The sequence below is a fragment of the Saccopteryx bilineata genome, chromosome 1 (assembly GCF_036850765.1).
Source record: "Saccopteryx bilineata isolate mSacBil1 chromosome 1, mSacBil1_pri_phased_curated, whole genome shotgun sequence".
In the NCBI taxonomy this organism is placed as follows: domain Eukaryota; kingdom Metazoa; phylum Chordata; class Mammalia; order Chiroptera; family Emballonuridae; genus Saccopteryx; species Saccopteryx bilineata.
The window spans coordinates 224,876,305-224,904,187 of record NC_089490.1 but is presented as its reverse complement, the minus strand read 5'-3'; the positions used below and the strand labels follow the sequence as shown (position 1 = coordinate 224,904,187).

General features: G+C 45.0%; 1 protein-coding gene across 4 annotated transcripts in view; it reads left to right on the top strand.

Annotated features, from left to right (window-relative positions):
* SMYD3 (SET and MYND domain containing 3) overlaps nucleotides 1–27,883 on the top strand; it is a 790,876-nt gene that overhangs the window by 671,695 nt on the left and 91,298 nt on the right. For all 4 annotated transcript variants that reach the window (XM_066253500.1, XM_066253501.1, XM_066253502.1 and 1 more), the window contains 2 exons: nucleotides 18,728–18,815; nucleotides 25,736–25,910. In XM_066253500.1, the coding sequence (XP_066109597.1) occupies nucleotides 18,728–18,815; nucleotides 25,736–25,910 (263 nt within the window). The remainder of the gene's footprint in view (nucleotides 1–18,727; nucleotides 18,816–25,735; nucleotides 25,911–27,883) is intronic.

Genomic DNA, 27,883 nt, shown 5'->3' with positions numbered 1-27,883 from the left:
TAAAGGGTAAAGGTAAAAGAGTAAACTGGTCTAGAAGTTCCCCCTTTGACTGTTTCTCTAGAAAGATCACTTTCATTTATTTATTCCTCATTTTAAAATGTTTAGTGTTACCTTTATCCAATTTCTCAAGCCCTTTGGAGAATAGAACTATAGAAATAACACCAGAAAGTGAATATATATATTTTAGACTGGTTTTACCATTGGATAATTTGCACATTTTAATTACCTATATAATATTTGTGCAAGACCCTGGACTAACATTAGCTCTCACCTGGGAAGGAGAGAGTAGATTTATCTAAGTAGTAGGAAGAGACTAAACATTAGCTACTGCGGGGCTCCGAGACCTTAGCTCCCACTCCCGACAAGACTGAGATCACAGCGAGCCTTGTCAGTCCCTGGTCTGAACATCAGCCCTCAGGAAGTCAGGCTCCTGCTAGTGCTCAGGACTTAAGCAAACCTAACTTCCCCTTTTTGCTTATTACTTATCCATAATCCCCATTGACCTACAGTCTTTCAGCATCCCTGCTTGAATGCTTTCTTCCCTCCTTTTCCCCCCTTTCTTCTTTCCTCCCTCCTTCAAGTATTTAGTGAGGCGAGGCTTATAAGTCAACTATGAGAATCCTAAGATTAAGATATTGCTCCTTCCAGCAAACCACTTACTTAGATTCAAATGCAGAGTCACACACCAGATATACACTTCAGTTCAGTGTGACACTTTTCTTAATGGAAACCTGTTTGAAGTACAGTGGGAACAGAAGAGGAACAATATCTACCTAGTCAGTCAGGGAGGACTTCACAGAGGAGACATTTGACTTGATGTGTGAGGCTGTTTGTATAGGAGTTTTCAGTGAGATAGGTTCTAAGGGAACGTTCCAGACTGGGACACACCTGTGAAATATCCTGGAGGCTTGGAGAGCATAGTGTATCAGGGAACAATATATAGTTCAGTATTCCTGGACGATAAAGGCTGGTAAGGCTAGTGATTGGGAAAAAGGGTGTGGTCTGCTAGACAAAGAGTTTGGATTTTCACCAAGGAGGAATGGGAAACCCCTGAAGAAAGTGAGGGTTGGCTTTGGACCAGCCACAGCCAGAAAAAAAAAAAAAAGGCACACGCAGAAACATGTCAGAAGCTATTCCATAAGGAAGGAGAATAAAAAATTCTAAAACAGGCCCAGAAATTAGCATGGTTCGCACACCATTACACCTGAAGAAGAAGGGCTTAGTGGGAGCTGCTTTTGCATCTGTGATGGAGGCCTGTCTCCCACCCCCACTAAGAATGAGATGTGATTTGGTCCAGTTAATACCTGGGGATATGGCAAATGGTTTGTTTCAAATACACATCTGCTTACAGATGGTTTCTGGGTGCTTCAATTAAAGATGAGAATGTTTACCATTTGTACTGAGTATTCATTGAAGAGGAAAGGGTGTGAACATTCTCTGAACTAACTGTACTTCTCGGTAATTAGGATGTGGTGTTGCCTCATTTGCAGACATCAGCAAACCTGTTTTCTTCTCTTTCAACTGTTATTACCAAGTTATTTTCAGACCCTGAGAACTCTGAAAAGGTAAAGAGCAATGTAGTTTTTCTCTGTCTCTTGTTTTGATATGTAAATTGGGGCCCTGGAATTATTAAAGCATTGATAATGCTTTTCTGTCTATAAAATTAAAACTTGAACGCTGCAGCTAAAGGCCCATAGAAACAGTTGTCTCTGCATTTGTCGTTAAACCCCTCTCTGCAATAAATTTACTTCTCCTTAATTTAGAATCATCTTGCTAGTTTTAAAATTTAGTCAGTCTTGGCATTTTTTCAATACTTTCTTATGCATCTTAAATGGAATACATAAAGTAGCAGCCAATTAATAAATTATGTCTTTTACAACTGAACTAAAAACATCTTAATTATTTCTATACAATTAGGCAGCATTCACCATGGGGGAGTTCTGCACTGGGGATAATAAACACAGCCTCAGAAGATGAGGAAAATTACCAAGTTTGACATTATATCAATGAATATCTACTTTTTACAACTGCTTCCTATTATGAATAAGGTCAATTAAAGTAATTATAAAAATCATGAATGCTAACCAACTTAATTTCTTATCATTGCCTTTCAGCTCAACAAAGACCCAGAGTCATGTTCCTCCTGAGCCTTTTTTCTGAGGTTGTAGTTCACTATGTCCAGTATAAGAAGGGACAGGGAGAATCTCTCCTGTGCTCAGAGAAGCACCATAGAGAAATACAACACCTAAGGAAGCAGAAGTGATGGGAACAGGGATCTCAGTCTGAAAGAGAAAAGAGATACACCGGGCCCAGGCAGGGTGACTGCTCTTTGAGTCCTCTCTGGGCTTGGGTAGATAGACCTGAGCTGCAGCTGTGCGGATCAGATGTACTGACCTTCCGAACAGTTTCTTTTAAAGACTTGGTGGCAATTCCCCTGCAGGGATCTTCTAAGAACAAGTCTTTTCCATTGTCTGGTCTCTGAATTCCCAGGAAGCTTCCTTGTCCTCTATTCTCAAGCTCTGGAACCCTTTGATTTGCATAAATCCTGGATTCAGTTAGATAACTTGGGGATTAAAAGAAATTCACACATTTTGCCACTAAAAACAAAAAAACCTTTAACCTTTTAAAATTAGATTTTGTAAAAAATCACCCACTCTGGGTTTGGGTTTGGGTTTGGGTTTGGGTTTGGGCCTAGGCCATTTTTATCTATAAATGTTGATCTCTGGAGAGAGGACCAGCAAGTGTAAAGTGAGTACCTGTTATGTGTGCAAAGGTCTAAAGGAAGACCCTGTTCACTGAAGCTTCCTGAAAAGCAAGCCCCCAAAACAGGCAAAAATGAGAAAAGGGTTAGGCCTGCTTGGTTTGTGTTTAAATTCTTACAGTGTTGGGCCCATCTGCATGTCATGACATTCCTTTGGTGTTAATGGTGGGTACAGGCTGCTTCCGGGCAGTGGAGCACGGGGGTGTCGAGTGGTCGGAAAGAAGTGCTTTTCCTCAGGTCCTTTAGCGTGAGCACCCCAAAGAGAGAAACATTATTATACAGGGAGTAAAGCTGGCTTCTTGACTTCAGTCCCAATAGTTTTTGTTTTATTTTGTGTTATTTTTTTAAGCAACAGAGTGGGAAGGGAAGTCAGAAGGGAGAGTTTAAAACTGAAAGAAAGGTAGCAGACTATTCAGTTTCTTTACCCCCAAATAAGTAGAAAATAGCAAAGCTAATGCAGGGTTTCAGACCTTTCTTTCAGTGGTTTCAAGGCTTAAACAAGGTACTCTTGTCAAGTTTATGTAGGGTGTCCCTCAGTCTTAGTGCTGAGAACCCACTTCAGATGTCAGCTGGGTGTTTCTAAGGTAATTGAAGACCACTATATAGTTTGGAAAAAATAAACTGTGTTCATAATGCTCTTGGTTTAGTATCTGGTTACCAAGTGAAGAGCAGAAGGATTTTTAATTTTAACAGCAGAGCTCAAGGGATTGTTTATACTCTTTCTGCATTTGTCATTTCAGACCATTAAAATTGAACAGTCAGGGTTAAATGTAAAATCACTAATATTGTCAATTATGGGTAATTACTGGATATAAGTCTCTCTCCCTAGCAATCATGGTGCTGCTATCTTAGCAATTAGAGAAGCACAGCCTACCCTTCCCATAAAGTATGTACTCTTGAAAACAGTTTGTCCCTTTATTGATTGAGCTTTTCATGCTTCCATAAGCTCATCTCAGTAATTTTTACCCAGGAAAATTACTGCTCCTGCCTTCTAGCCTTTCAATTAAGTATGCTTTACTGTTGTTACCGTTATGGGTGATGTCAGCTCCTGGTTCTCAAGTTCAGCAAAGAAAGAATTTGGAGCCAAGAACTCTAGTGCAAGAGGAAGTTTATTTAACATGCAAAGTTCAAGTACACTTGAAAAGATTTTAACCGGCTGCTCAGAGAGCTGCCTGGACCTTTTGGAAAGAAAGTCACAGAGGCACAGGAAATGAGCCATCTGGGCTGTGCAGACTCAGGGGACAAGTTACAGAGGCAAAAGAAGGGCTCTTGAGGACAGGTTCAGGGGGTTAGCCCAGGACGAGCTGCCACTGCCCGCTGCTTCCTGGTTGCAATCCTGTGGGACCCTTAGAACTTAGAAGAAAGCAAGCAAAGATACATGCCTGAAGAAAGAAGGTATGGACATGCCCTAGAGAGAGAGTGCATACTAGGTTCTTTGTCTTAGGGTTTTTATCTGTTTTCTACAGGCAAGAATTTTAGGGGAGTCCTCAGGAGGATTTCCAGAACATTCACCAGCTTTTTAGATGTGTCCTTTAATTATGCTGATTTATCAAAGTGAACATAGAGTCAGGGACATGGTCTCTACTGATTGGTTGGTGCTGGGGTGAGGGGTCATTGGTGATTGCATCTGGTTTTGCTGCTTTTGTGGGCCTGGAGCTGAAACACAGCTGAATCCTGGATGTTATATCTAGTTTGACCAAAACTCTATCTCTGGTCAACAGATCCAACGCTTTGTTCCTAAGATTATTTGATGCTGATCAGAACCTCATTGTCCTGAGTGCATAATACTTAAGGGAAAAGGAGGCAGGTGGGTCAGGGTGCTGGATGGAGCTAGTTTGAATTTGCTGTCTGCCTCAGTTTCTCCATCCATTTGCCAAGGAATTTTCCTAGCTCCTTACTGTCCTGCCTCACTATGAGATGTATGTAGCATTTAGATTTTCATTAACATAAACATTTTTGTTGTTGTTGTTCACAGAAGGTTGATCATTATTAACTGGTGCAATGTGGTGTCTCACAAAATACATACATGTCATAGAAAAATAATTAACATTCTTGTTCTCTTGGCAACAGATGTGTAACAAAATAAGAGCAGGGACAAGGGGACTCAGTACATTTATTTATCTTAAGTCATTAAGTTGTTGACTCAGAGACCTCACTGCAAGTTTTCCAAACATTTTCTCTTTTTCATCTCTACATTTTCCCCTCTTCTGTCCATGGTGTGATTGATATGTATGGTTGACCTCCAAAAAAAAAACAAAAAACTGCATATTTAATATATACAACTCAATGAGTTTGAAGATAATAACACACCCACGAAACCCTCACCCAAAATTAGAAATTCCTTTTTGGCTTATTGTAGTAACTTAACGTGCAGATGGGCTCTCTTTCAGATGAGAGTAAGGTTTGATGGCTAAGAGTTGTGTTGTTGAAAACCTGGGGAAGGTTTAGAGCAGCTGTTTGGGGCAGTAGGGGCTGGACTAATAAACCAGGCCAGAGTCTGCCAGCCAGCTTGCCAGAATGAGGGTAAGTCAGGCCCCTGTGACTGACCCCAGACTGTTGTCACTGCTTCCTTTCCTCCGGTGACCTGTAATTCTGTAAGTACTTCTCTAGCACCATGTTCCCCTGCCTGGCTTGCTGCGAGTGTGTCTCAGTGGTCTTCTGTTTCTACCCTGCTGTTCTGGGAGTTAGTTTTCATGCAGAAGCTAGGAGGATATTTTCAGAAGGGACTTCTCAGCAACTTCCTACTTCCTTGGAAGGGGAGAGCCAGGTTCACTGACAAGGCTGCAGCCCCTGTGTGGCCGGCTCCTGCTCACCGGTCCAGTGACAGCTCGGTCTCTTGGCTGGAGTATGCCAAGGTCTTTCTTGCCTTGAGACCTTTGCCCTTGGCTCCCTCTGCCTGAACCAGGCTTCCTGTAGCTTTGTGCTTACCGGCTCTTTCTCATTCTTCAGCCCTTAACTTCAACCTCACCTCCCCAGAGGACATCTTTGGCTTCCCTATGAAAACGAGGTGCCTCTCTGCTTGTCATTTATTGTTCCCTCTTTACCTCCATTGTAGCACAAGCCAGTATTTTCTATTACTTGTGTTTGCCTATTATTATATTTATTATTTGCCTATTTGTTAAGAAAGTAAGAATGACCTTCTCAGTCTTGTTTTCTGTGTGTCTTCAGCACCCAACACAGTACTTATATAATTATTACAGCACTTAACAAATTTGTGTTGCAAAAATTGAACAAGTTAATAAATACCGTTATTTGTCTAGCAGTGATTTAAGGTCCATATGCGCTGAGTCACTGAAGTCAGATGCTTGGCAGAGATTCTAGTGTCCTAGTCCACAGACCACTCCCTCCCACCATCCCCCTCTTAAACTCTCTTACACTGGTCCCTTCCTCTCTGTCTCCGTCCCTAAAGCCATTGCTCTATTCAGGGTCATGTAGTCTCTTTCTGGGCTGTTGCAGCATCTGCCGACCTGGTCCTCCTGCCTGCAGTCCCCCCGCCCGCCTGGGTATTTCCACGTGGGCATTTGACAGCGCAGTGATTAGACTTCAGATCCCCCCATGTCTGCATGTTGCTCACCCAGGATCACCCCCCTCTCTGTTGGACTCTGACCCGCTCTTATCCTCAGCTCTCAACCTTAACTTTCTCCCCTTTCTCTCCATGAACTGTTTAATCCAGCCTTGTGTTTTCAGGTCTGTGACATATTCTGAAGGTCCCCAAGTCAGACACTTGAGAAAAAAAATGCCTCTAGGATAAAAGTAGCCTCCCAGTGGCAAGTAACTGCAGACACAGGAGCACAACAGGACTGAGGAGTGGCACCCAGCCTCCCTGTCACCATTCTCGAACTAGGCTCGGTCTCCTCCTCTGCCTTATGCTGGCCATGTCCCTCTATTCCATCTTGCTGTTCCCTCCTGCTGTTCCTTTCAGTCTTGCTGTTCCTCTTGCTGTCCCCTCCTGCTCATCTGCCTTTGATTAACACTTCCCTCGCCTTCCAGCTCAGGCATCCTCTTGGCCAGGACTCTTCCCCTGAGCCCCTGCCGCTGTGCTGCCATAGACCCAGGGCCTCTCTCTCTCTCTCTCTCTCTCTCTCTCTCTCTCTCTCTCATCACATGCAATATTTAGAAATATGTTTACACGGTTCTTTCAACCACTATACCATGAGCCCCTTAAGGCTAAGGCCATGTCCCATCTCTGTCTTTGTGGCTCCAGTGCTTCTCTCCAGTGTACATTTGGGAAATGTTGGCAGGTGTTGAATTAAAGACAGTCTGCAGGGCACATTGTAGTCATAGTGCTGTGGACTTGGTCACTTTGTGTCTGTTATAAATCAAAAGCAGAGTGGGAGATGCCATTGTAGATCGAGTAGACAAGGGGGGAAAGCCTTACCCATTAAGGCTCACAACAAATCTTAACAGTGTTGGCGTGAAAAGTGACAATACGATCACAGAGGTGAGAAGTGACAACTGAGGCCGCAAAGACCAGGCTGGCGGCCTTTGGTCCTGAGTGTGCAATAGAAAAGCATGGGGTGCTTATATAAAATGCAGATACCTGCCTGCCTCTGAGAGGTTCCACTGTCGTTTGCCCAGGTGGGAGCTAGACCTCTGTATTCTTAAAAGCTGTCCAGCTGACTCTAAGTATATCCGTGCATGAAACCCTGCCAGCAGAGGAGAGGACCAAAGCTGGAGGAGCAGTAGGTCTGAGGTTGAAGGGCACTCAGATTTCAGCACCCCTTAGAGCACATGTCTGGTGTGGCTGTGGGTGGGTGGGGGTGTCTGCCTCTGCTATATTTAAAAAGTAGGCATATCACAAATAGTTCACCACCCTTTGGGGATAGAAACAGGTTTTTTGTTATGTTGAATACACTCTATGAAAGTTACTTCTACTACTGTATAGAAGTAAGAAAGTTCCATATTTGTTTACTTCCAGAAAAAAAAAAATTCTTGCCTTTTCTAATTGATGATGGACGTTTACTGATATGGAATCTTAACTTGGAAGTAATCTAGAAAGGTGAGCAGTAAAATAAATGTGAAAGGACAACAGCTGGGGCTCTGTGCTTTTAATGCTCTGTGACTCAGAAAATAAACACTGATCAAAAGTAATGATTTTTATAAATCCTCTGTAGCTAGCTAGCATTGTAGCATTGGGCAAGAATTATGAAGAGAGAGAATTGCGCCATCTCGTATACCCTACATGCGATTTTGGACATCCAAAATTTGTAGGGATCTCATAAGACATCAATATATGGATTAAATCAACACCTATACCATGTGGGGCAGATTTGAGAGTTGATTTGAGATTTGACATTGCCACCACACCAGGTTGAAAGATGCCCATGACTAAGATGACCAACTTTTTTACAGTGAGAAGGACAAAAATAAATTGAAGAAAACAATACCGTAAATAAAAGAAACATTTTATTCATTGCAACAATAATATACTATAATATGATAAATGCATAATAAAAACATTTGCAGTATTTTATATTGTAATTATGCTTACTTACATGCCTATTAATTTTTAATAATAATTGTAAGAAAAAAGTACTCTTTAGATACAAATACGTCACATCACACGCAGTGGATCGACTCTGCATCGAATATGGACATTTACAGATTAGTCTTCCAATATCAAAAAGAAGGACATGTAGGAGGGGAGGATCCTTTTCAAGGGAAGATGGAACTTACAAAAAAAGGACTGTCCTCCCTAAAGGAGGATGATTGGTCACCTTAGTATGACTCAAGTGGCTCAGTGAGCAGTCTGCATGTGCGGGAGTGTTCTGCGTGCGTACTTGGATGTCTTTCCAGTTCTCCCATGATTTCCAGCACACCCTCGGTGAAATCGCTCGCCGCTCCCTGGACCTCCTCCCCCTGTGCAGTGGGGACACTGATCATCATCTGGTAATGTTTATGAAGCTCTGTTAACAGTAATGCGTACTTGGTTTATGAGATGGTTACAGGATAATGGAGGTGGGGCAGGGTGCCAAACATGGCCCGGGCTTTTATCTCTGACATTATAAAGAGGTCCCCTGGCTGCGGGCCAGGCTGGGGTTTACTGGAATACGAAATGCAAACGTGTGCTTTTGGGAGTGGGGGGCACAGAGGGGAAACTCACCATGCATTCAGTCAGCACTCACTCCCAGGGGCGCAGAGTTGCCAGGAGGAGCCTCTGAGTCCTGTCGCTCTTGTACAGGATCCCTCATGGCTGTGAGGTGGGGCAGGACAGAGGTGAACCATGACATTCAGTTACCACCTCTCCCGACCCCTCCCATCCCTGCCAGGCCCTCAGCCCACTGGCGATTGCCCTCTGGAATGACCTACCCCCGCCTTCCCAGAACAGAGCTCTGCATGGATTAATCCACAGACTGCAGAATTGTTTCAGAGTAATTGGAGGGACCCTGGCTTTTCTCCACTCAGAGACACTAAGTCCTGGGCTTTCTTTTTTAAAATATGACTGAGCTATTAAAACTCATTCTTCTCCTCAAACTGGGACATAGGCCTTGGACCTTTTGCTTACTTGGCACGTGGCCAGGGGATCTCAGTGTGTGTCACAAGGCACCGGGGAGCACTGGTGAGTTTGCACCAGCCAACTCTGGAAAGTTGGGGACACAGTTGGAAATGGCATTAACTGATGTGAAGGACGTGCTCTGACATCACATTAAATAACTTTGTTGTGGATTACCCTTATGAAAGCACGTCTAGACTTCTGTCCAGGACTCATTATCTGACATTGTTAGTGTGCGCCCCAACTGAACTATCTCCCTGGTTTGGGACCACAGATGAAATAACCTGATATGCTTGCTTTAGCAGATACGGAAATACCATGTTCACTGAGTTTGAAACATTGCCCACTGTAGTCATTAGATATACAAATATTGGCGGGACCGTGTGAACTAAGTAATCATTGTCAGATTCTTGGGTTGGCAGAGTGCGGGACTGGGTTATGTGTCATCCTCTGTGTATTCTCTGCTCAGTCCTCTGCACACTCTCTGTGCTCCCACTGTTGTGTTGTATACATAAGAAAACTTGGCTTAAAATAGAATGAAGATATTTGCAATTAGTTGCACGCCCACAAATGCCAAAGTTTCTCCTATCAGAATTTCAGGCCCCTCTTCATGCATAGCAGACACCATATACATAGGTGATTAAAGGTGTGGAATGATTCATTTCCATCTCCATGGCAGCTTGCACCAAGTTCTCATCTGGGGAAGCTGAGCCAGGAGGCACCGTTAACCTCCAGGTGCAGCAGCTGGCCAGTGGTGGAGCTGGAACTGGGGCTGCAGCCCCCTCCTTCCGCTCTCACGGTGCTGCCTCTCACGTTCTCACACGCCAGGAGCAGGGGCCCGATCGTGCTGCTATTCATCCTACTTTGATATGTCTCTGGAGAACTCACTTCCAGGTTGTCCCAACCTTCGCTCTCAGAACACTGCCCCTTTGACCTTACCTGATCTTCCTGCTGCTGGTTAAGGCATTGTCCTCTCTGTTTGCGGAGGAGAATGAAAACACTGGATCCCAAGAAGCAAATAAGGGATTCCTGTGGCAGATTGGAGATGGGAGCTGAGGTTTGGGTCTTGGTGAAAATAAAACATGCCCTGAAATTTGGGAGGCTGCTTTATCTTTTTTTTTTTTTTTGTATTTTTCCAAAGTGAGAAGCTGCGGGGAGGAGGCAGACAGACAGACTCCTGCATGCCCCCAACCAGGATCCACCCGGCATACCCACTAGGGGGCGATGCTTGGCCCCTGTGGGGCATTGCTCCACTGCAATCAGAGCCATTCTAGTGCCTGAGGCAGAGGCCATGGAACCATCCTCAGCTCTTGGGCCAACTTTGCTCCAGTGGAGCCCTGGATGCAGGAGGGGAAGAGAGAGATAGGGAGGAAGGAGAGGGGAGGGGTGGAGAAGCTGATGAGCGCTTCTCCTGTGTGCACTGGCCAGGAATTGAACCTGGGACTTCCACACGCCGGGCCGATGCTCTACCACTGAGCCAACCGGCCAGAGCAGGATGCTTTATCTTAATGACAGTTGCCATTAGCACAATGTTTCCTGTGGGGTCCTTGCGTTCCCCCCCATCTCCATCTCAACCCTCCCACCTGGTGGTGTTTATACAATGAGATAGGACTGTTTCCAGAATAGTTAGCAGCCTCACCAGCCATTCACTGATGGTCTGTGTATACTGAAAAAGAACTTTCTCGACTGGTTGAGCCAGTAGTCTACTGCTCCATGTAGTCCCCATTATAGATTCTCAAGAGCATATCTTTTTTTTTGTATCTTTTTTATTTTTTAGACAAATTTAACAGGTGGCATTGGTTAACCAGAGTACATAAATTTAAAGAAAACATCTCCACATCATTTGGATAGTTGATTATGTTGTATACCCATCACCCAAGGTCAAATCATCCTCCGTCACCTTATGTTTTTTTCTATTTACATCCCTCCCCCCCTCTCCTCCCTTCCCCTCCTCCTGGTAACCACTGCACTCTCTTCTATGTCCATGAGTGTCAATTTTGTGTCCCACCTATCTATGGAATCATACAGTTCTTAGCTCCTGATTTACTTATTTCGCTCAGTATAATGTTATCAAGGTCCATTCATTTGTTTGTTGTAAATGATTCTATGTCATCATTTCTTATGGCTGAGTAGTATTCCATAGTATATATGTACCACATCTTCTTTATCCAGTCAAGAGTGTATCTTTCCAGTAGGGGAGGAAGGCACAAGGAAGTGATTCTTCCTTCAATGTTATGTGATGTTTAGTTGCTTTTATTTATCAGCTAATCATGCCAGTTTTCCCCAAAATGTTGCAGTAAAGACAATTTCAGCTTGCACCATAGACACCAGTAGGCTCTTAATGCCCCATGTCTGTGCTGTTTTTTTTTTTTTATTGAAATTGATCTGATTTGATATAAGCAAATGAGCTTCTGTCTCTGAGTACTTAGTCACTGGGTTAGGAATGCCCAGCATGGAGGGAGGGAAGGAGCTGAGGTGGTGGCTGGAAGAGGTCTTTGATGATTGTAGATGTCCCAACTTCACACACTTGAAGCAGTTGTCACTTTCCTAGAAGCTGTGAAGAAGACGTCCCTCCTCCTCCTAGCAATTCTGTGTACCTGAGATTTAACCTTGAACCTGCAGTTGGTTCTAATGTGCAGCCTTGTGGAAATGTATAGTCGCCATAGAGTTGTGCTTTTGCTCGGACATTGGCAAATGTTGGTAGCTACAGTGGGAATTAAACAGAGCAATCCGGCAGTTTCATGGGTTCTTCTCTTCAACATCAGCCTTTGTTTGGACTATTCCTAGTTGTCTAAATGCTCCTAACCTGGATCCAAGGTGTTGACATGCCTGGCTGGCTGGAAAGGGCTTGCCACCCCGAGAAGGGGCCATCTCTTCTGGGGTCAGCCAGCTCAATGGAGTCAGTGAGTGCGAGAAGGGTAAAGCTTTGGGCTCTTGAGTGGACAGAGTTCAGAGCTCTGCTGGCCCCTCCTCTGCACATCACTTGTGGGCACTAAGATCACACTGTTTTATGAAGCAGATTAAATAAAATGGTATAGCAGAGGTTATCTGTAACAGCAGGTAATAGCACCTGGATGGCGCCCTTTCTGTCTACATCATAGTCAAATTCATTGATACAATCATCACGGGTCCCCTTGGGAAGTGCACCAAGCGTTGTGCCTATGGAAGTTGGAGCCCATTTGGTCTGGTTTTAGTGATTGGAGGGGAGTTTGTCTGGGTGGCCAAGGAGAGGAAAGAGCTTCCATTCCAGGCAAAGGGAGTAGGACACGCAGGCATGTGGGCACAGCATGGTTGGTTCTTGATTACCTTGTCACTGTGTTCTGTCTTTCACCAAAGCAGACTCTAGTCAGGCCCCTGCTGGCCCCCTGTTCTCTAGGGTGGGGATCGAAAACTCAGGCCACTGTGTTATTTGTGACATTAGTGTTTCTAGATGGCACAAAGGGTTAGAAGGTGCATCCACTCAGAATTATCATCACTGAAGACACTTAGCTACTGGGAAGTTAAATTTCTTGCCCAGGTCAAAGAGCTAAGGAGCAGGAATTCAGATCCACATTTTATTACTCTAAACCTAGTGTTCCTTTCACTAAGTTCCAATTATTGTGTACAGTAGCTTGCTAATTACTAATTAGAACCTATTCTATAAGATGAGCAGCATGAAGTTGAGTATAGTCCTCCCCTTCCCTTCTTTCCCCAGTCTGCAGTGCCCACAGACTGGCTGGTGGTTGATATGATTGATAATGGCGAATGCTCTATTTTTAACTACTATTTTTCCACCTTATGAAAAAGCCTCTTTTCCCTTCAGTTAAATTTGAACTACTTTCAATTGTTTTTGCCAAAGGAAGTGGAAATTGGTTCCAGCAGAGATGTTTCCTGTGAATGTAAAGATTTAGAATGCTGTTGTGTATTAATCTTTTAGTCCCAGTATATTATTCATGAACCAGGATATCTCCATCTAAGGCACTGCAATTAAACTTTGTTTCCCTCATGCTCTTGAATTTCAGAAATTCCCAATCTCTCCTAAATTTGCACATGATATTTTCACCTCATTCTGCTTTAAAAACAAAATGGGGGGGGGGACTTCTCCATCTTTTAAAACACCAGAATTATTGAATTACTGGAAAAGTTTGTGTGTGCTGTAATTTTATTTCCCTGTCCTATGCTGGCTCTCCCCAGTCCAATCTAATTAGTGTTTGCATAAGGATTAGGTAACAGGAAGTACTGCAAAGCAGACCGCCATTCTTCTCTTCCTTCTAATGCGAACCATCTGAAATTAGCCCAGTGCAGGAGTTTCAACATCAAACGCTGTGAGCCAAGTGAGCACATCTGTTGGAGTGTACCAGATGCAAAGTGGGTCTGGATGGCTGCATCTGCTGTTTGAACCTTAGGGAGCCGGTGGTCACTTCCCCAGTCTTGCTGGGCTCCACCCTTAACCTATGGAAATAACTCTGACTTCTCAGTCACTGTAACCACTGGCCCCTAGCAGGTACGCTTCCTACCCTGAAACCCAAAGGAAGCATTTTTAGCCAATTGAATGTAATTGTGTTGAGTGACATGCTTTTATGTAGTGGTGAGATTATCTCATATCATCTGGTACCTATTTTTTACAGTCAAGGGAATGATGCTAGAGTAGTGATTCATCAGCTGTGTATGTGGGAACTTAGTCGGCCTCACTGAGGCATCCTGGGATAGATGAGGGCAGGGGCGTGGGGGCCAAGTAAGCAACAAGAGGCTCAGGATGAAGTTGGAGGTTGAAGCCACGAGAATCAATGGAGCCCACTCCCAAATCATCTCCATGCTGTGGTCAGAGAGCACAGGTCCCGTGTGAATGTGGGATTTCGTGTGCTGGGGTAGAGATCACAGTTAGGTTCCTTGCCAATCTCTGGGCATTTGGTGTACTGACAGCTACAGTGGGCATGTATCCTTTTCTTACATAACCATGATGTAAGTGTAGAAACAAGTCAAGATAGAAGACATATGGTATGAAAAGAACAGCTTTCTATTTCCTTGGTTGAAATTCTCCTAGTTGTGGAATTAAGGTATTTTATTCTTATAGTACTTGTTGGGCAGATAAAATGTATTATGCTCACTTTGTTAAAGAGGCAGTTGCCCAGGTGATATTAATGGGTGTTGAGAATTGTAGCCTGAGGCTTGGTTTTGGGATAAAGCCTGTCCCACCCTTTTTGGTGTAAGGTGGTACAATCCTATCATGCCTCAGAGAAGTGACTTTGTATTAGAGACTTCCTATTATGTATATTGGATTAAGGGTTTGGATTTCTACACTATAAAATGGGAACGGAGTGGGAGTTTGTCTCCCTTGGTTCCTGAGGTTAGCATGAGAGAGCAGAGAGAATAGAGCCAGCAGCGGGAGGAGGCCACGTGGAGAAGGCCAGGAAAAGCAGCCAAGATGGTGGAGTGCTGAGTGAGATGCCAGTTTGTACAGAGTTTGTATCTGGGATAAGGAAGGAGATGGGGAACTGAGGAGAATAAGGCTGGTGAGCTAGAAACCTTTGATTCTAGGAAACTCGGATAAATCAGTAGCTTTGTGAGCACTGAATGTGACTGGGTTTTGGAGCCCAGTGTGTATTTTTACTTGCCCGCCGGGTGCAAGCTAGATTAAAGACTATGGCCCACCAGTTTTTGGCTCCATGGTTTCTTTACCGACTGTCCGAATCCAATGCGAACCTGCATAGGCCAGGCTGCTGTGATAGTGGCCCTGAGCATGCCTCCTGGCTTTACAGTACTACTACTCATGGATTGTAGATCACTCCTCTCTCTCCATTCATTCACTCTGCCACGAACATTTACTGAATGACTTACCATGTTGGCACTGGGAACACAGGCGTGATTGACCCTGGTCCCTCCAGGTGTCCTGAGGCTAGCTGGAGACACAGTAAGCAGGTCGTGACTGAGACTTGGTGCTCCGAGAGAGGTAGGCAGAGTGGCTGTGGCATCTCGGGGGCTGGGCTACTCAGGGCAGAATAGAGGAGACTTCCCGATGGAGTACATTTGAGGCCGGGTCCTAAAGAGACATATGAGGCAGAAGCGAAGGAAGTGATTGAAAGTGGTGACCCAAGGCAGGGGCAGGGAACTGCAGCCCAGGTCTTGGCAGAGTCCAGACAGACAGGGCTCCAGTCGGAAGAGTGGATACACTGACTGTAAAGGAGAACAGGGACGGTCTGATTCGGGCTGGGGCTGTGAGAGGAAACAAGGTGGCTGAACAAGAAGGACCCAGCTAGAGAGAGACATGACAGAGCAGTGGGGACTTTGCACCCGGCCCTGGGGGGGGGGGGGCGGTCAGTGAGCTGAGTGTCAGAGAAGGAGAATTCAGGGGACTCGTTCTCACCCATTTCCTGAGGATGAGGGGCATGTTCTTCCTTCATAGAAAGTTCCCATGGTTCTGCTGCAAAGTGAAGACAAGCTTTTTCGGGACTTTTCTAAGGCAGTGCAGGACAGTGGTCATGCTGGCTGTGCTCCACTGCTCCCTCATGAGTGGTCGGGCAGAGAGAATGTCATTGTTGCCCAGACCAACCTCATGTGACGGGTGAGGAGGCCAAGGGCATTCAGCTATAGTACATTTCATTTATTAAACTGTATATGTGTAAATGAGTGTTTTCCACCTACTGAGAACAAGCTTCAGGACTCTTCCATTCCAACTTCTTTTACATAGCAAAGCTGAACTTCAAAAAGGAATTTTTTCCTGAACAACTTTGTCTTGAATGAGAGCAAGTGTCTTTGCTATGTTTGGATAAAAAATAATGAAATAAAGACACAGTGTACTAATTTCATACCTCAGGGACTATGAAAAAGAACATACTCATTTACTCCTATATTTGCAAACTAGGAAATCAGATTTAGATTATGCTTCCCTAAGTAGTTTTTGTTTATGTATATGTCCTGTAATGTACAGGAATATGTATAAAAATCAGTACATACATATGTGTGTGTGTATCTGTGTATAACATGTTAGTGTTCTTTCAAACACACACAATGTTCTCCAGTTACCTGGTGTGAGGAGAGGGGACAGAGACCCCATTGTAGGGATAGCTACAGGGGAAGACCCAGAGTGGAGCAGGGAGGGTCAGGAGACGGGAGTGAGAGTGAGTCAATAGTTATCTCTTAGTGAATGTGGCTTTGTCTCACTCCAAAATAAAGTGTTCTCAAGAGCTATTGCTTCTGAATGTTTGGAAGCAATTTCAAAGTTTTGCCTGCTCTTTTGATAAGTAAATAAAGTCTTTGGCTCTTGCCCAAAGAGCAGCTTATCAGATTATGGTGTGGCTTTAGTTGTGAATATAATTGTAATTTGTTGTTCTGCTTGGACTCATAGTCTCACCCTGCTTGGTGGAAGAATATGAGAACCCCAGGTGGGTCCCATGTTGGAGGGTTTTACTGCCCCTTTCCAAATGCCAGTGCTAGGAAAATTGTGGGACCCAAGGGTTGAAGATACTTTGAACTTAGTATTTCACATGTAGCTACTAACTCTTGAAAGTGTGGACACACAGGAAAAATAGGGGACCTGCTTGCTAAACAGTAGGACAGACCTTTAATAAATAGTAGCTCACTTTTGTTTTGAATTGCCTTTTAAATTGTTTTTTATTGATTGATTTATTTTTTATTTTTGCTGAAGTCAAAATTGGTTCACTTCCATGCATGTAATTATGCTCATCTTCCTTTTCCTAGCCTCATTTTGGTTGATAACGCCATATTAATTAAAGTATTGTCTGTAGGTCTCCTAACAAATGATTCTTCCTCTTCCTCCTTGTTGGTCAAATAAGTTTGTAAATATGATGTATATGTTTTCTCGCTTATAGTTTTTATTGGGTGTGGGAGACAGGCTATAAGTTGACTAAGTCCTTACAGCCTAAGGCTTAGTTTTAAGACTAAGCCTTTCCCACCCTTTTAATACTAAAATCTTTTCAACATCCTTCTAATACTAAGATCTTCTCAAAACTAAGCTTTTCCCCACACCCTTGACTGTTGCATGATGGGGGGGGGGGTGCACTCTAATAAGAAATCCCGCAGAAATCCCATTTATGCTTCAGATAAGTGGCTTTGTATCAGAGACTTCCTTAGTTGTATATTGGCTTAACGGCTTTAATTTTCTACACTATAAAATAAAGCAGACTGGGTGCTCTCTTTTTTGGTTCCTGCCATCAGCATTGCAGAGGAGAGGCAGCCAAATGGCAGAGTGCTGAAGGAGAAGTCAGTTTGTGCAGAGTTTGTGCAAAGAGAAGGAGATGGGGAACAGAGATGAATAAGGCTGGTGGGGCCTTTCATTCTAGGAAAACTCAGATTAATCAATGGCTTTGGGAGCCCTGAATGTAAAGGGAAGTGTTTTCCCACTGTGTGTGTTTCTTGCCTGCCAGGTGTGAACTAGGATTAAAGGTAATGGCCCACCAGTTCTTGGCTCTGTTGTTTCATTACCATTTATCCAAATCAAATGTGAACCTGTGTTGGCCAGGTGGCTCTGATGGTGGCTGCAACTACTGGCTTTATATTCCTTCTTCCCCTTTCTGTTTTTTGGATAGAGATATAGACATATTTATATTTATGTATCAGCTTTATTGAGATATATTTCACATACCATATAATTGGCATAAATACCACATTAAAGTGTGTATTTAATAGTTTTTCATGTATTCACAGAATTGTGGAACCGTTATCACAATTTTAGAACATTTCTATTACCCAAAAAAGAAGCCTCATACTATTAGCTGTAACTCTCTAATTCTCTTCAACCTCTCCCTACTAGCCATAGCCAATTACTAATCTACTTTCTGTCTCTGTGGATTTGCCTGTTGTGAACATGTTATGTAAGTGGAATTATATATAATATGCAGGTCTTTGTGACTGGCTTTTCATGGAGCAGTGTGTTCTCAAGGTTCAGCCATGTTGTAGCATGTATCAGTACTTTATTCCTTTTTATTGCCAACTAATATTCCATTGTATGAGTATATCACATTTGATTAATCAGTTGATGGACATTTGGATTGTATCCACTTTTTTCACTATTATGAATAATACTGCTGTGAACATGTATGTACAAGTTTGTGTGTGAACATAATATTTTTATTTTTCTTGGGTATATGTGTGAGTGCTAATTGTGAAATGATATGGTAATTCTGTCCTTAACCTTTTGAGAAAGTGCCAGACTGTGTTTCAAAGTGATTACACCATTTAACATTTCTCTCAGTAGCTTATGAGAGTTCCAGTTTTTCCATATCCTCATCAACACTTATTATATCTGTATTTTTTACTATAACCATCCCAGTGGGTATGAAGTGATATCTCATTGTGGTTTTTATTTGAATTTCCCTAATGACTAATGGTATGAGAATCTTTTCACATGCTTATTGGCCACTTGTGTATCTTCTTTAGAGAAACATCTATTTAGGTTCTTTGACCATTTTTTAATTGAATAATTTGTCTTCCTTTCTGTTTTTTTTTTGTTGTTGTTGTTGTTTTGTCCTGGGCAGGATGCAGATATGCTAACTGGTGATGAGCAAGTATGGAAAGAAGTTAAAGAATCCTTGACAAAAATTGAGGAACTGAAGGCACATTGGAGTATCCTTTTCATGTGTGGATTGAGTTGTACTGTTGGGATTATTGGTTGGAACCTGGTATTAATGAAGCCAAGGCTGGGATTTGACCTCTCCAGTGGGCTTTATTCTGTTCCACGGCCTAGTAATAGGTCAGCAAGTAGTAATCTCTTTATATATAAAAGGTAGCAAATTTCTGGGTCCCATTCCACTTGTAACCTACATCTCTAGGAAAGAATAACTTAGAATCTTAACATTGTGATGTCATTGACCCTCAGATCTAGGAGCTTCTTAGTAAATCAGCCATGGCTACCATGGCAGTGGGAGTTGCTGTACAATAACTATTCTTGGCATAAATAGTGAAGACCATGAGTGAGTGGATCAAAGTTCAATGTAAGGACAGATCACTTCTGCTGGAGGTTATCTGGGAAGACTCCACTGATGTCATACTACTGTGCAAGAGAAATCACAAAGTCAGGGACAGGATTTACAGAGGCAGAGGCTGAGAAGGGTGTCACTTCTAGTAGAGGGGTTGACTTGAGCAAAAATGTGACAAAGGGAAACTACAAGGTAAGAAGAAAGTGACCACAACTGATAGAAATGATTGCAAAGGTCATTCAGATGCCTTGGTAAATGATATCTCCAGCCTGAAGAAAGTCTTCAAGTAAAGTTTCTAATCTAGTGTTCTTTAAAGAATTGTAAGTACAGAAGAGATAGTTAGGCAAATGTTTCTATTTTTAAAGGTGGAATAAGTAATTTCTGAAATCTGTAGCCCAGTGAAGTTTTTGTTTTGTGGTTTGTGTGTGTGCACGTGTGTGTATGTGTGTGTGTGTGTGTTTGTGTGTGGTCTTGGTAAGGAATCTAGAATTGGTTACTGAAGGAACGGGAAAGGAAGCTGTGGTCATCAGGATGCTGCATGGGCTCACCAAGAGCAAGCGAGTCCATAGAATCATGGCTTTCTTTGGTAAAGTTTATAGATTTCCAAAAGAGTTTTGATGAAAAAAAAGTCAAGAAATTTATGCTAGCAGCTAGCATGATCTTACTAAATGGTTGACTAGTTACACCGAAAAAACAATGCTAAATGGATCACTGTTGCTCTGAGTGCTTTGTTCCCACCTCCATCTTCCGCTTTTGTTTCTGAACCCTGAACAAAAATACAGAGAACAGACTCAGCAAACTCCCAAAGGTGTGTAGATGGGGAATATGGTAGGGGTTGGATGATAGAATCAAGAGCCCAAAAGATTCTGAGGACTTGAAATAGTCCCGGATCTAAAAAGATGAAATTCAGCAAGAATAGATGTAAAAGTTATTTGGGTAAAAGGAAAAAAAAATTCAAGTATATAAATATACACAAAGATTAGCAACAGAGGAGAGGAAAGATTTTTAGGGTTTTGATAAACCACAAAATCTAATCAAATATAAGTATAATTTAACCTCCTACAAAACCACTGTGATCTTGGGCTTTATTAATAGAGGGAATAGAAAAATGAGAAAGGTGATGGTGTTAGTCTGATCTTATCTGGAATTTTTATTCAGTTTGGGGACATATTAAGAGGGTTGTAGAAAAACAGATAAGTTTTGAGTGGGACCAGAATCAGAGTGGAATTTGACACACTGTCTATAGGCAGGACTGGGGAGGTTGAGAAAATAGATCTGGGAACAATGGGGCCATTCTTGGGCTTAGAGAGCTGTTACATGGCAGAGGAGTAGACTTGTTCTGTGGGTCCCAGCAGTGGAACCAGGGCCCATGGATGACCTCGCAGCATTCAGTCTCGCCCGGACAAGGCATTAGTGAACTCTGACTCTGTGCCAGAGTAACCCACCTGTTGGCTCAGGCAGGATTAAGAAGACACAGCCCTGTGCTCACAACTCTCATACATAGGGAGTTAGGGAATAGATCAGTTAATACAGATTTGGGTAAAATGCATGTGTAGTGTATTTTATTGCACTTTGCTGTTATGCTTCACAGATGCTGCATTTTTTCCAAATTGAAGGCAAGACCCTCCACCAACAAAAAGTACAACTCACTTTGTTGTGGTGGTCTGGAGCCAAACTTTCAGTCTCCTCGAGGTCTGCCTGTGTGCATCTGGGGGCACCATAGTCACCTATGGGAGGTGAAAGCAGGTTTCCCAGGTGAGGTGACACCTGAGTTGTGTCAGAGGTGGGAGGACTGGTCAGAGCTCACCAGGCTGGCACGGGGAAGGTGAGTCCATCGGAGGGAGTTACAGACCGTGTAATGTGCAGTATCTGCTGGAAATGACCGGTGTTCAGTGTGAGAGAAAGGAAACAGGTGAGGCTTTACAGCCAGGCACAGAGGATATACTGTACGGTTGAGAGGGGACCTGGGGGGATTTGAAGCACTAGAGGAAGATAATTAGATGAGTCAGAGCCCTGCAGTCCAATAGTCTTTGTCTTAAGGAGCTGGTGGATTCCCAAGTGGGTCCACTCTTTCCCCCTAATATTCTATGGTCATTTAAAAATTTTCAGGAATAAGGTGTATATTCTGTCCATTGATGGCCTGATCTCCTTGGTGGGCTTGCCCCCCGCTCAGGTCCTTAGCTCCCCTCCTCACTGCAACAGACTGAGTTGACGTAAACACCAAGCAAATGCCAGTGACTAAATTTTTTAGCAAACACACGCCGATATTGGCTCAGGGGGGAAAAGCCTCTTAGTTAAAATTATTCCATTTTTTTTTTGTTCACTGGCGTGTTTTACAGGGAAGGTTTGCCTTGTTTGCCAGGAGACGGTTGCCAATGTTGTGAAGGGAAATTGACACACAACCCCCTCTAGCTTGCTGGGGGGATAAAGCAGATGTATTCCTATCAGGGGCTGCAGAATATCTCATATGGCTTTTACTTCTAAGGCTTGTCAGCTTCAAACCTCTTTTTTTTTCTTTTTTTTCTTTTTATTTTTCTGAAGCTGGAAATGGGGAGAGACAGTCAGACAGACTCCCGCATGCGCCGCCCGACCAGGATCCACCTGGCACGCCCACCAGGGGCTGCACTCTGCTCACCAGGGGGCGATGCTCTGCCCCTCCAGGGCGTCGCTCTGCCTCGACCAGAGCCACTCTAGCGCCTGGGGCAGAGGCCAAGGAGCCATCCCCAGCGCCCGGGCAATCTTTGCTCCAATGGAGCCTTAGCTGTGGGAGGGGAAGAGAGAGACAGAGAGGAAGGAGGCAGGGGGGGGGGGTGGAGAAGCAAATGGGCGCTTCTCCTATGTGCCCTGGCTGGGAATCGAACCCGGGTCCCCCGCATGCCAGGCCGACGCTCTACCGCTGAGCCAACCAGCCAGGGCCTTCAAACCTCTTTTAAATGAGTTGGAGCACATATGAATGAGTAGGCAAATGATAACGGAGGTCAGACAGCACGATGTGAAATAAGGTGCCGAATCTCGCCACAGAAATGTCTCGCATTGTGTAAGAGGCAGGCATTTCTCCCCACAGTTCATCAAATATCTCATCCTGGAATGCAAAGCCGCAGAGATTGGCCCCGTGATCTGTTTCAGAATCGGTGCCTTGGCTTACATCCTGCTGCCCCGACCTCTGGGGGATGGTTCAGCACACTTGAAACACGTGTGGCAGATGAGTACAAAAGAAAGGTGCCTACTCACCTTCCTCCGATGAGTGTCTCTCTTCTGATACCGCTGTCCACTCTTCCGAGACAGGACTTATCGTAAAATCTTTGAGGGTAACGCACAAGAACTGCAAGGTCACAGTCCTCGGCCATGTGTGTGTTTGTGTGCACGTGGAGACTCAGAATTCTAACCCAGGAAGGCATGCCTTCTGGGGGAGACCCCCACTGGAAAAAAAGTGTATTTCCTGTCAGGGTTAGTAGAGATATTAGTCCCCATTCACACATGTGGGTTGAATGATTTACTCCAAGTGTTGGCTAATGTTTTGGAAAGCAGTGCTCTGAGAGTGGATGCTGGAGGAGGGGACCTTGAAGCAGTCCTGTTTAGGGCAGGACATGCTGTCCTAGGGCCCTGAGGAGGAGGCTTTGACGTGAGGGGTGGGGGAAGGGTGATCACTGGCTAGCTAAGAGATTGGATTGTGTGGGAGGGGGGAGGGGATGTGTGGATGAGGGAAATTCGATCAAACTCAGACCACTGGACCATTTGCCTTAACCCTTGTCACACTCGGAGGTCATGGCACAGGACAAGCAGGAGAGGGGCAGTTATTTTGGGTAGTTTGTATTTGGTGCATGCCACTGTTTCCCACCGTGTCCTTGGCACCCAGAACTCTGCCTGGTTCCCAATAGAACACATAAAGAATTACTTTAAGTTTTAGGCCCTGGCCGGTTGGCTCAGCGGTAGAGCGTCGGCCTAGCGTGCGGAGGACCCGGGTTCAATTCCCGGCCAGGGCACACAGGAGAACCGCACATTTGCTTCTCCACCCCTCCGCCGTGCCTTCCTCTCTGTCTCTTCCCCTCCCGCAGCCAAGGCTCCATTGGAGCAAAGATGGCCCGGGCACTGGGGATGGCTCTGTGGCCTCTGCCCCAGGCGCTGGAGTGGCTCTGGTCGCAACATGGCGACGCCCAGGATGGGCAGAGCATCGCCCCCTGGTGGGCAGAGCATTGCCCCTGGTGGGCGTGCCGGGTGAATCCCGGTCGGGCGCATGCAGGAGTCTGTCTGACTGTCTCTCCCCGTTTCCAGCTTCAGAAAAATGCAAAAAAAAAAAAAAGAATTACTTTAAGTTTTACATACAGTATTTGACTCACTTCTTTTTTTTTTTTTTTTACTGCGACAGAGAGAGTCAGAGAGAGGGATAAATAGGGACAGACAGACAAGAACGGAGAGATGAGAAGCATCAATCATCAGTTTTTCATTGTGACACCTTAGTTGTTCATTGATTGCTTTCTCATACGTGCCTTGACCGTGGGGCTACAACAGACCAAGTAACCCCTTGCTCAAACCAGCGACCTTGGGTCCAAGCTGGTGAGCTTTGCTCAAACCAGATGAGCCCTTGCTCAAGCTGGCAACCTCGGGGTCTCGAACCTGGGTTGTCTGCATCCCAGTCCAATGCTCTATCCACTGTGCCACCGCCTGGTCAGGCTTGACTCATTTCTTACAGTGACATTAAGCACTTTTATTTCTGGCCTACCTCAAAGTGCTTAAATGACTGAGTACCTTAGATGCCTTGCTCAGAACTGCACTTCAGACAAATGGCAGAACCAGCTTACATTGAAATCCAGTTTTCTCTGCAGTCAAAGGCTGTGCCATTTCTGTGACACCTGAAATCTGCGAACCCTTCACCCTGGAATTCCAGTGGCAGGAAGCCAATGACTTTGGTGATGCACAGGTTGAAGGTGGGCGTGGGAGGGATGTACCCCATCCCAGCATCCTCCTTGGCCCCAGCTCACCTAATGGAAGCACAGGAAAGAAAGCCTGTGAGGTTGTTGGGTGTCAGCACTCTCGCTCCAGCTATGCCTCCAGGGTAGTTCTTCTCAAAGGAGTCTGAGGCATGTCCTCAGTGCTCGTCTCTATGCGAGGACAACTTGTAGCAGTCTCAAAGGTTAGTCATTAGGCTCCGTAAGAGTGAGTTACAGTTAACCAGGAAGTCATTGTTGCTCAGAAGTATTGGGTTTTCTGTCCATCCTGTTTAAAGCATCATGCCCCCCTGCCCACAGTGTATGTGCATAAGTCATATTCTTAATAGTGTCTTTTATTTGGGAGGTTTTAAATAAGCACACCTTTTTTTTAGTTAAGTATAGGCTTGCGTCTCTTGTGCTTTATAATCAGCATGTGATTCATTGGAAGTGAAATTCTGCACATGGCTTCCCCCAGTGCGTGCCTGTGGGTTGTGTATTTGGTTCCCTGTATGCTTGAGATTCAAATGACACAAACGCAGGAATGAGCTACTCTTATTTTTTTTTTTTTATCTTTTCACTTTTTCTGAAGCTGGAAACGGGGAGAGACAGTCACACAGACTCCCGCATGCGCCCGACCGGGATCCACCTGGCACACCCACCAGGGGCCACGCTCTACCCACCAGGGGGCGATGCTCTGCCCCTCCGGGGCATTGCTCTGCTGCGACCAGAGCCACTCTAGCGCCTGGGGCAGCAGCCAAGGAGCTATCCCCAGCGCCCAGGCCATCTTTTGCTCCAATGGAGCCTTGGCTGCTGGAGGGGAAGAGAGAGACAGAGAGGAAGGAGGGGGTGGGGGTGGAGAAGCAAATGGGCGCTTCTCCTATGTGCCCTGGCCGGGAATCGAACCCGGTTCCCCCACATGCCAGGCCGACGCTCTACCGCTGAGCCAACCGGCCAGGGCTAGCTACTCTTTTTTAAAAAGAGGAATATTCTTTCATTTTAAATCAATTTTGAAAGAGAAACTAACAGGGTATATCATTTTATTATTTTTTATTTATTTTTTAAATAGCACTGGGTTTTTTTTTTTAAAGATTTTATTTATTCATTTTAGAGAGGAGAGAGAGAAAGGGGGAGAAGCAGGAAGCATCAACTCACATATGTGCCTTGACCAGGGAAGCCTAGGGTTTTGAACCGGCAACTTCAGCATTCCAGGTGGATGCTTTATCCACTGTGCCACCACAGGTCAGGTGGTAAATCATTTTAAACTGAACTAACTTAATCTTTAGTTCAGTTTAATAAACAGCGGCATTCATTTCGTGGCTGGGTTTAAAGAAAATGCATTTAGGAACATGAAGAAAGAGCGGTTCTTTGGAGCTCATCATCCCCCAGAGCACCAGCTTGGTGGGAACATGGCTTGTTGATGTAAACAGAGTGTACTTCTCTGACATGCCACTCACAGGTTATTTTCTCTCAAGTGTGTTTTCACTTGAGAGAAAATAACAGACAACTCATCTGTGAAAAATAATGGGTTCTTCCTTCCCTCCTGTGCCTGGCTGCTCTTCAGCCTTTTGGAGGGTCTCATTTTACATTCTTTGTTTTTCCTTGGTGAAGACAATGAATCCTTAACTCAGGTTAATAACAGAATGGGAGCAGGTTCTGGCCATGTGCCAGACAATCATAAGCAGCAACTCGGAACGGCTTCCGGATCTCAACATCTACCAGCTCAAGGTGCTCGACAGTGCCATGGACGCCTGCATCAACCTGGGTCTGTGGGAGGAGGCGTTATTCTATGGCGTCCGGACCATGGAGCCATACAGGTAAGTCCCAAGGCCAGGGCTAAGTGAAGGAAACCATGTCTTTACTTTGGGCAAAGGGTTGTCATTGCGGGGTCCTGCTGATTGCTGCTTTTTATGGAGTGTTCCATCTGCTTCTCAGTCAGTGTGTACACCAAACTTTCACTCACTCCTCTGTGCATTCCTTTATATATGCATTCACCATTTGTAATGGCCCTTCCATGTGCCGGGCACTGTGGGTGCACAGAAACTGAGGAGATGCTGTCTCGATGGGGGCCAGTGATTACAATTGAGTGTGCTGCTTGCAGTGACAGAAGTGAGCACAGCATTCTGGGGGAGCCAGAGAGGAGCACCAGCTCAGACGTGACATGGGGGCTGGGGTGGGGTCTTCTGTCTGGCTGACAGTAATGATGGTGTCCTCCATTTGTCAGAGCTTTGTGATTTCCAGAGTACCTTCGCTCTAATCATCTGACCTCTTGGCCACCGTAGACCCAAGCAGGGCAGGGAGACAGCCTGCTCAAACATGGCATTGAGTCAGGTAAAGGAACTGTGGGTAATTGTTTCTTGTCTGGCATCAGCTCTTTCCGACCAGTGGATGTTTTGTCCTACATATTCTTATACCTCAGGAGAGCTTGGTGGCACAGAAGTCTGGTGCTGAGAATGTGCTGCTGGTGAGTGTAGGACCCTGGTGTGCAGTGAGCTAAGGACATGTTTGGAGGCCAAATAGGTCGGGTCAAGAGAAAGGGCGCAGAGACATACATTCCGTCGTCTGAGGTTGGAATAACCATCTCCAGAACAGATCAAAGCCACACACTTCTGGGAAGGTGTCCCCAAAGTATCTGGGATCTGGGGAGGTCCCTGAAAGCAAAGGTAGCTCTGCAGACTTGCAGGCATGATGTCAGCCCGAGGGGCCGAGCAGTGGGAGAATCCGGGTCTAAGCCAATGCAGCATGGGATAGCAGGCCGGGAGTGGTTCTAAGTGAAGAAGGAGGGGAGGGCCCACGGCACTGCCTGCCTGTCCCACTTGAGGAAGACCCTCGGGAGACTACTGAGATGGAGAAGTTACCAGGATCAACATGATAAGAACAGAAGCAAGTCTAGAGTCTGGGATATCAGTTCAGGCCTGGGCCAGGAAGAGAGTACCAGCAGAGAGGAACCAGAGATGGCAGAGGTCTGTAGGCCCCTGAGGGGGTTGTCAGAGCTTCTGTAGGTGCTTTCTTCCAGGGCCTGGTGGTTAAACATCTTTGGCTTCCAGACTGTGAGTCAGCATTAATCAACCTGTAAGAGATTGCTTTGGGGGCTGAGACAGAAGACTTTCCCATGATACTGAAATGTGTATTCAATGTGAGGAATCTTGTGGGTTTTCAGAAAATATGAATTGAACACAAAGAGATAAGGCTTCATTCTCTCTGAGCCTCCATGTTGTAATGAGAGGCAGGTGGGGGACAGTTGGCATTATGTCTCTGAACACCAGGGCTCAGTCTCAGGAAGCCAAACCATCGGCTACTGGATAAGTGGTGGATTCCAGCCAGGAGACTCAGACCGAGAAAATTCCTTGTCTCCAGGCCTCCCAGCAGCCACCATCACCGCCGCTGCTGCCCCACCCTCCCTTCTTTTAATGCCCCTGCCTCAAAGCAGACACTTTAGGCTGGCCCACCACTTCATACAGAAGACCACACACTTTCAAATGTGCTGCTTCTGCATGTATTTAAGAATCCTGCCTGACCAGGCAGTGGCGCAGTGGATAGAGTGTCAGACTGGGATGTGGAGGACCCGGGTTCAAAACCCCGAGGTCTCCAGCTTGAGCACGGGCTCATCTGGTTTGAGCAAGGCTCACCAGCTTGAGCTCAAGGTTGCTGGCTCGAGCAAGGGGTTACTTGGTTTGCTGTAGCCCCTCCCTGGTCAAGGCACACATGAGAAAGCAATCAGTGAACAATTAAGGTGCCACAACAAAGAATTGATGCTTCTCATCTCTCTCCCTTCCTGTCTGTCTGTCCC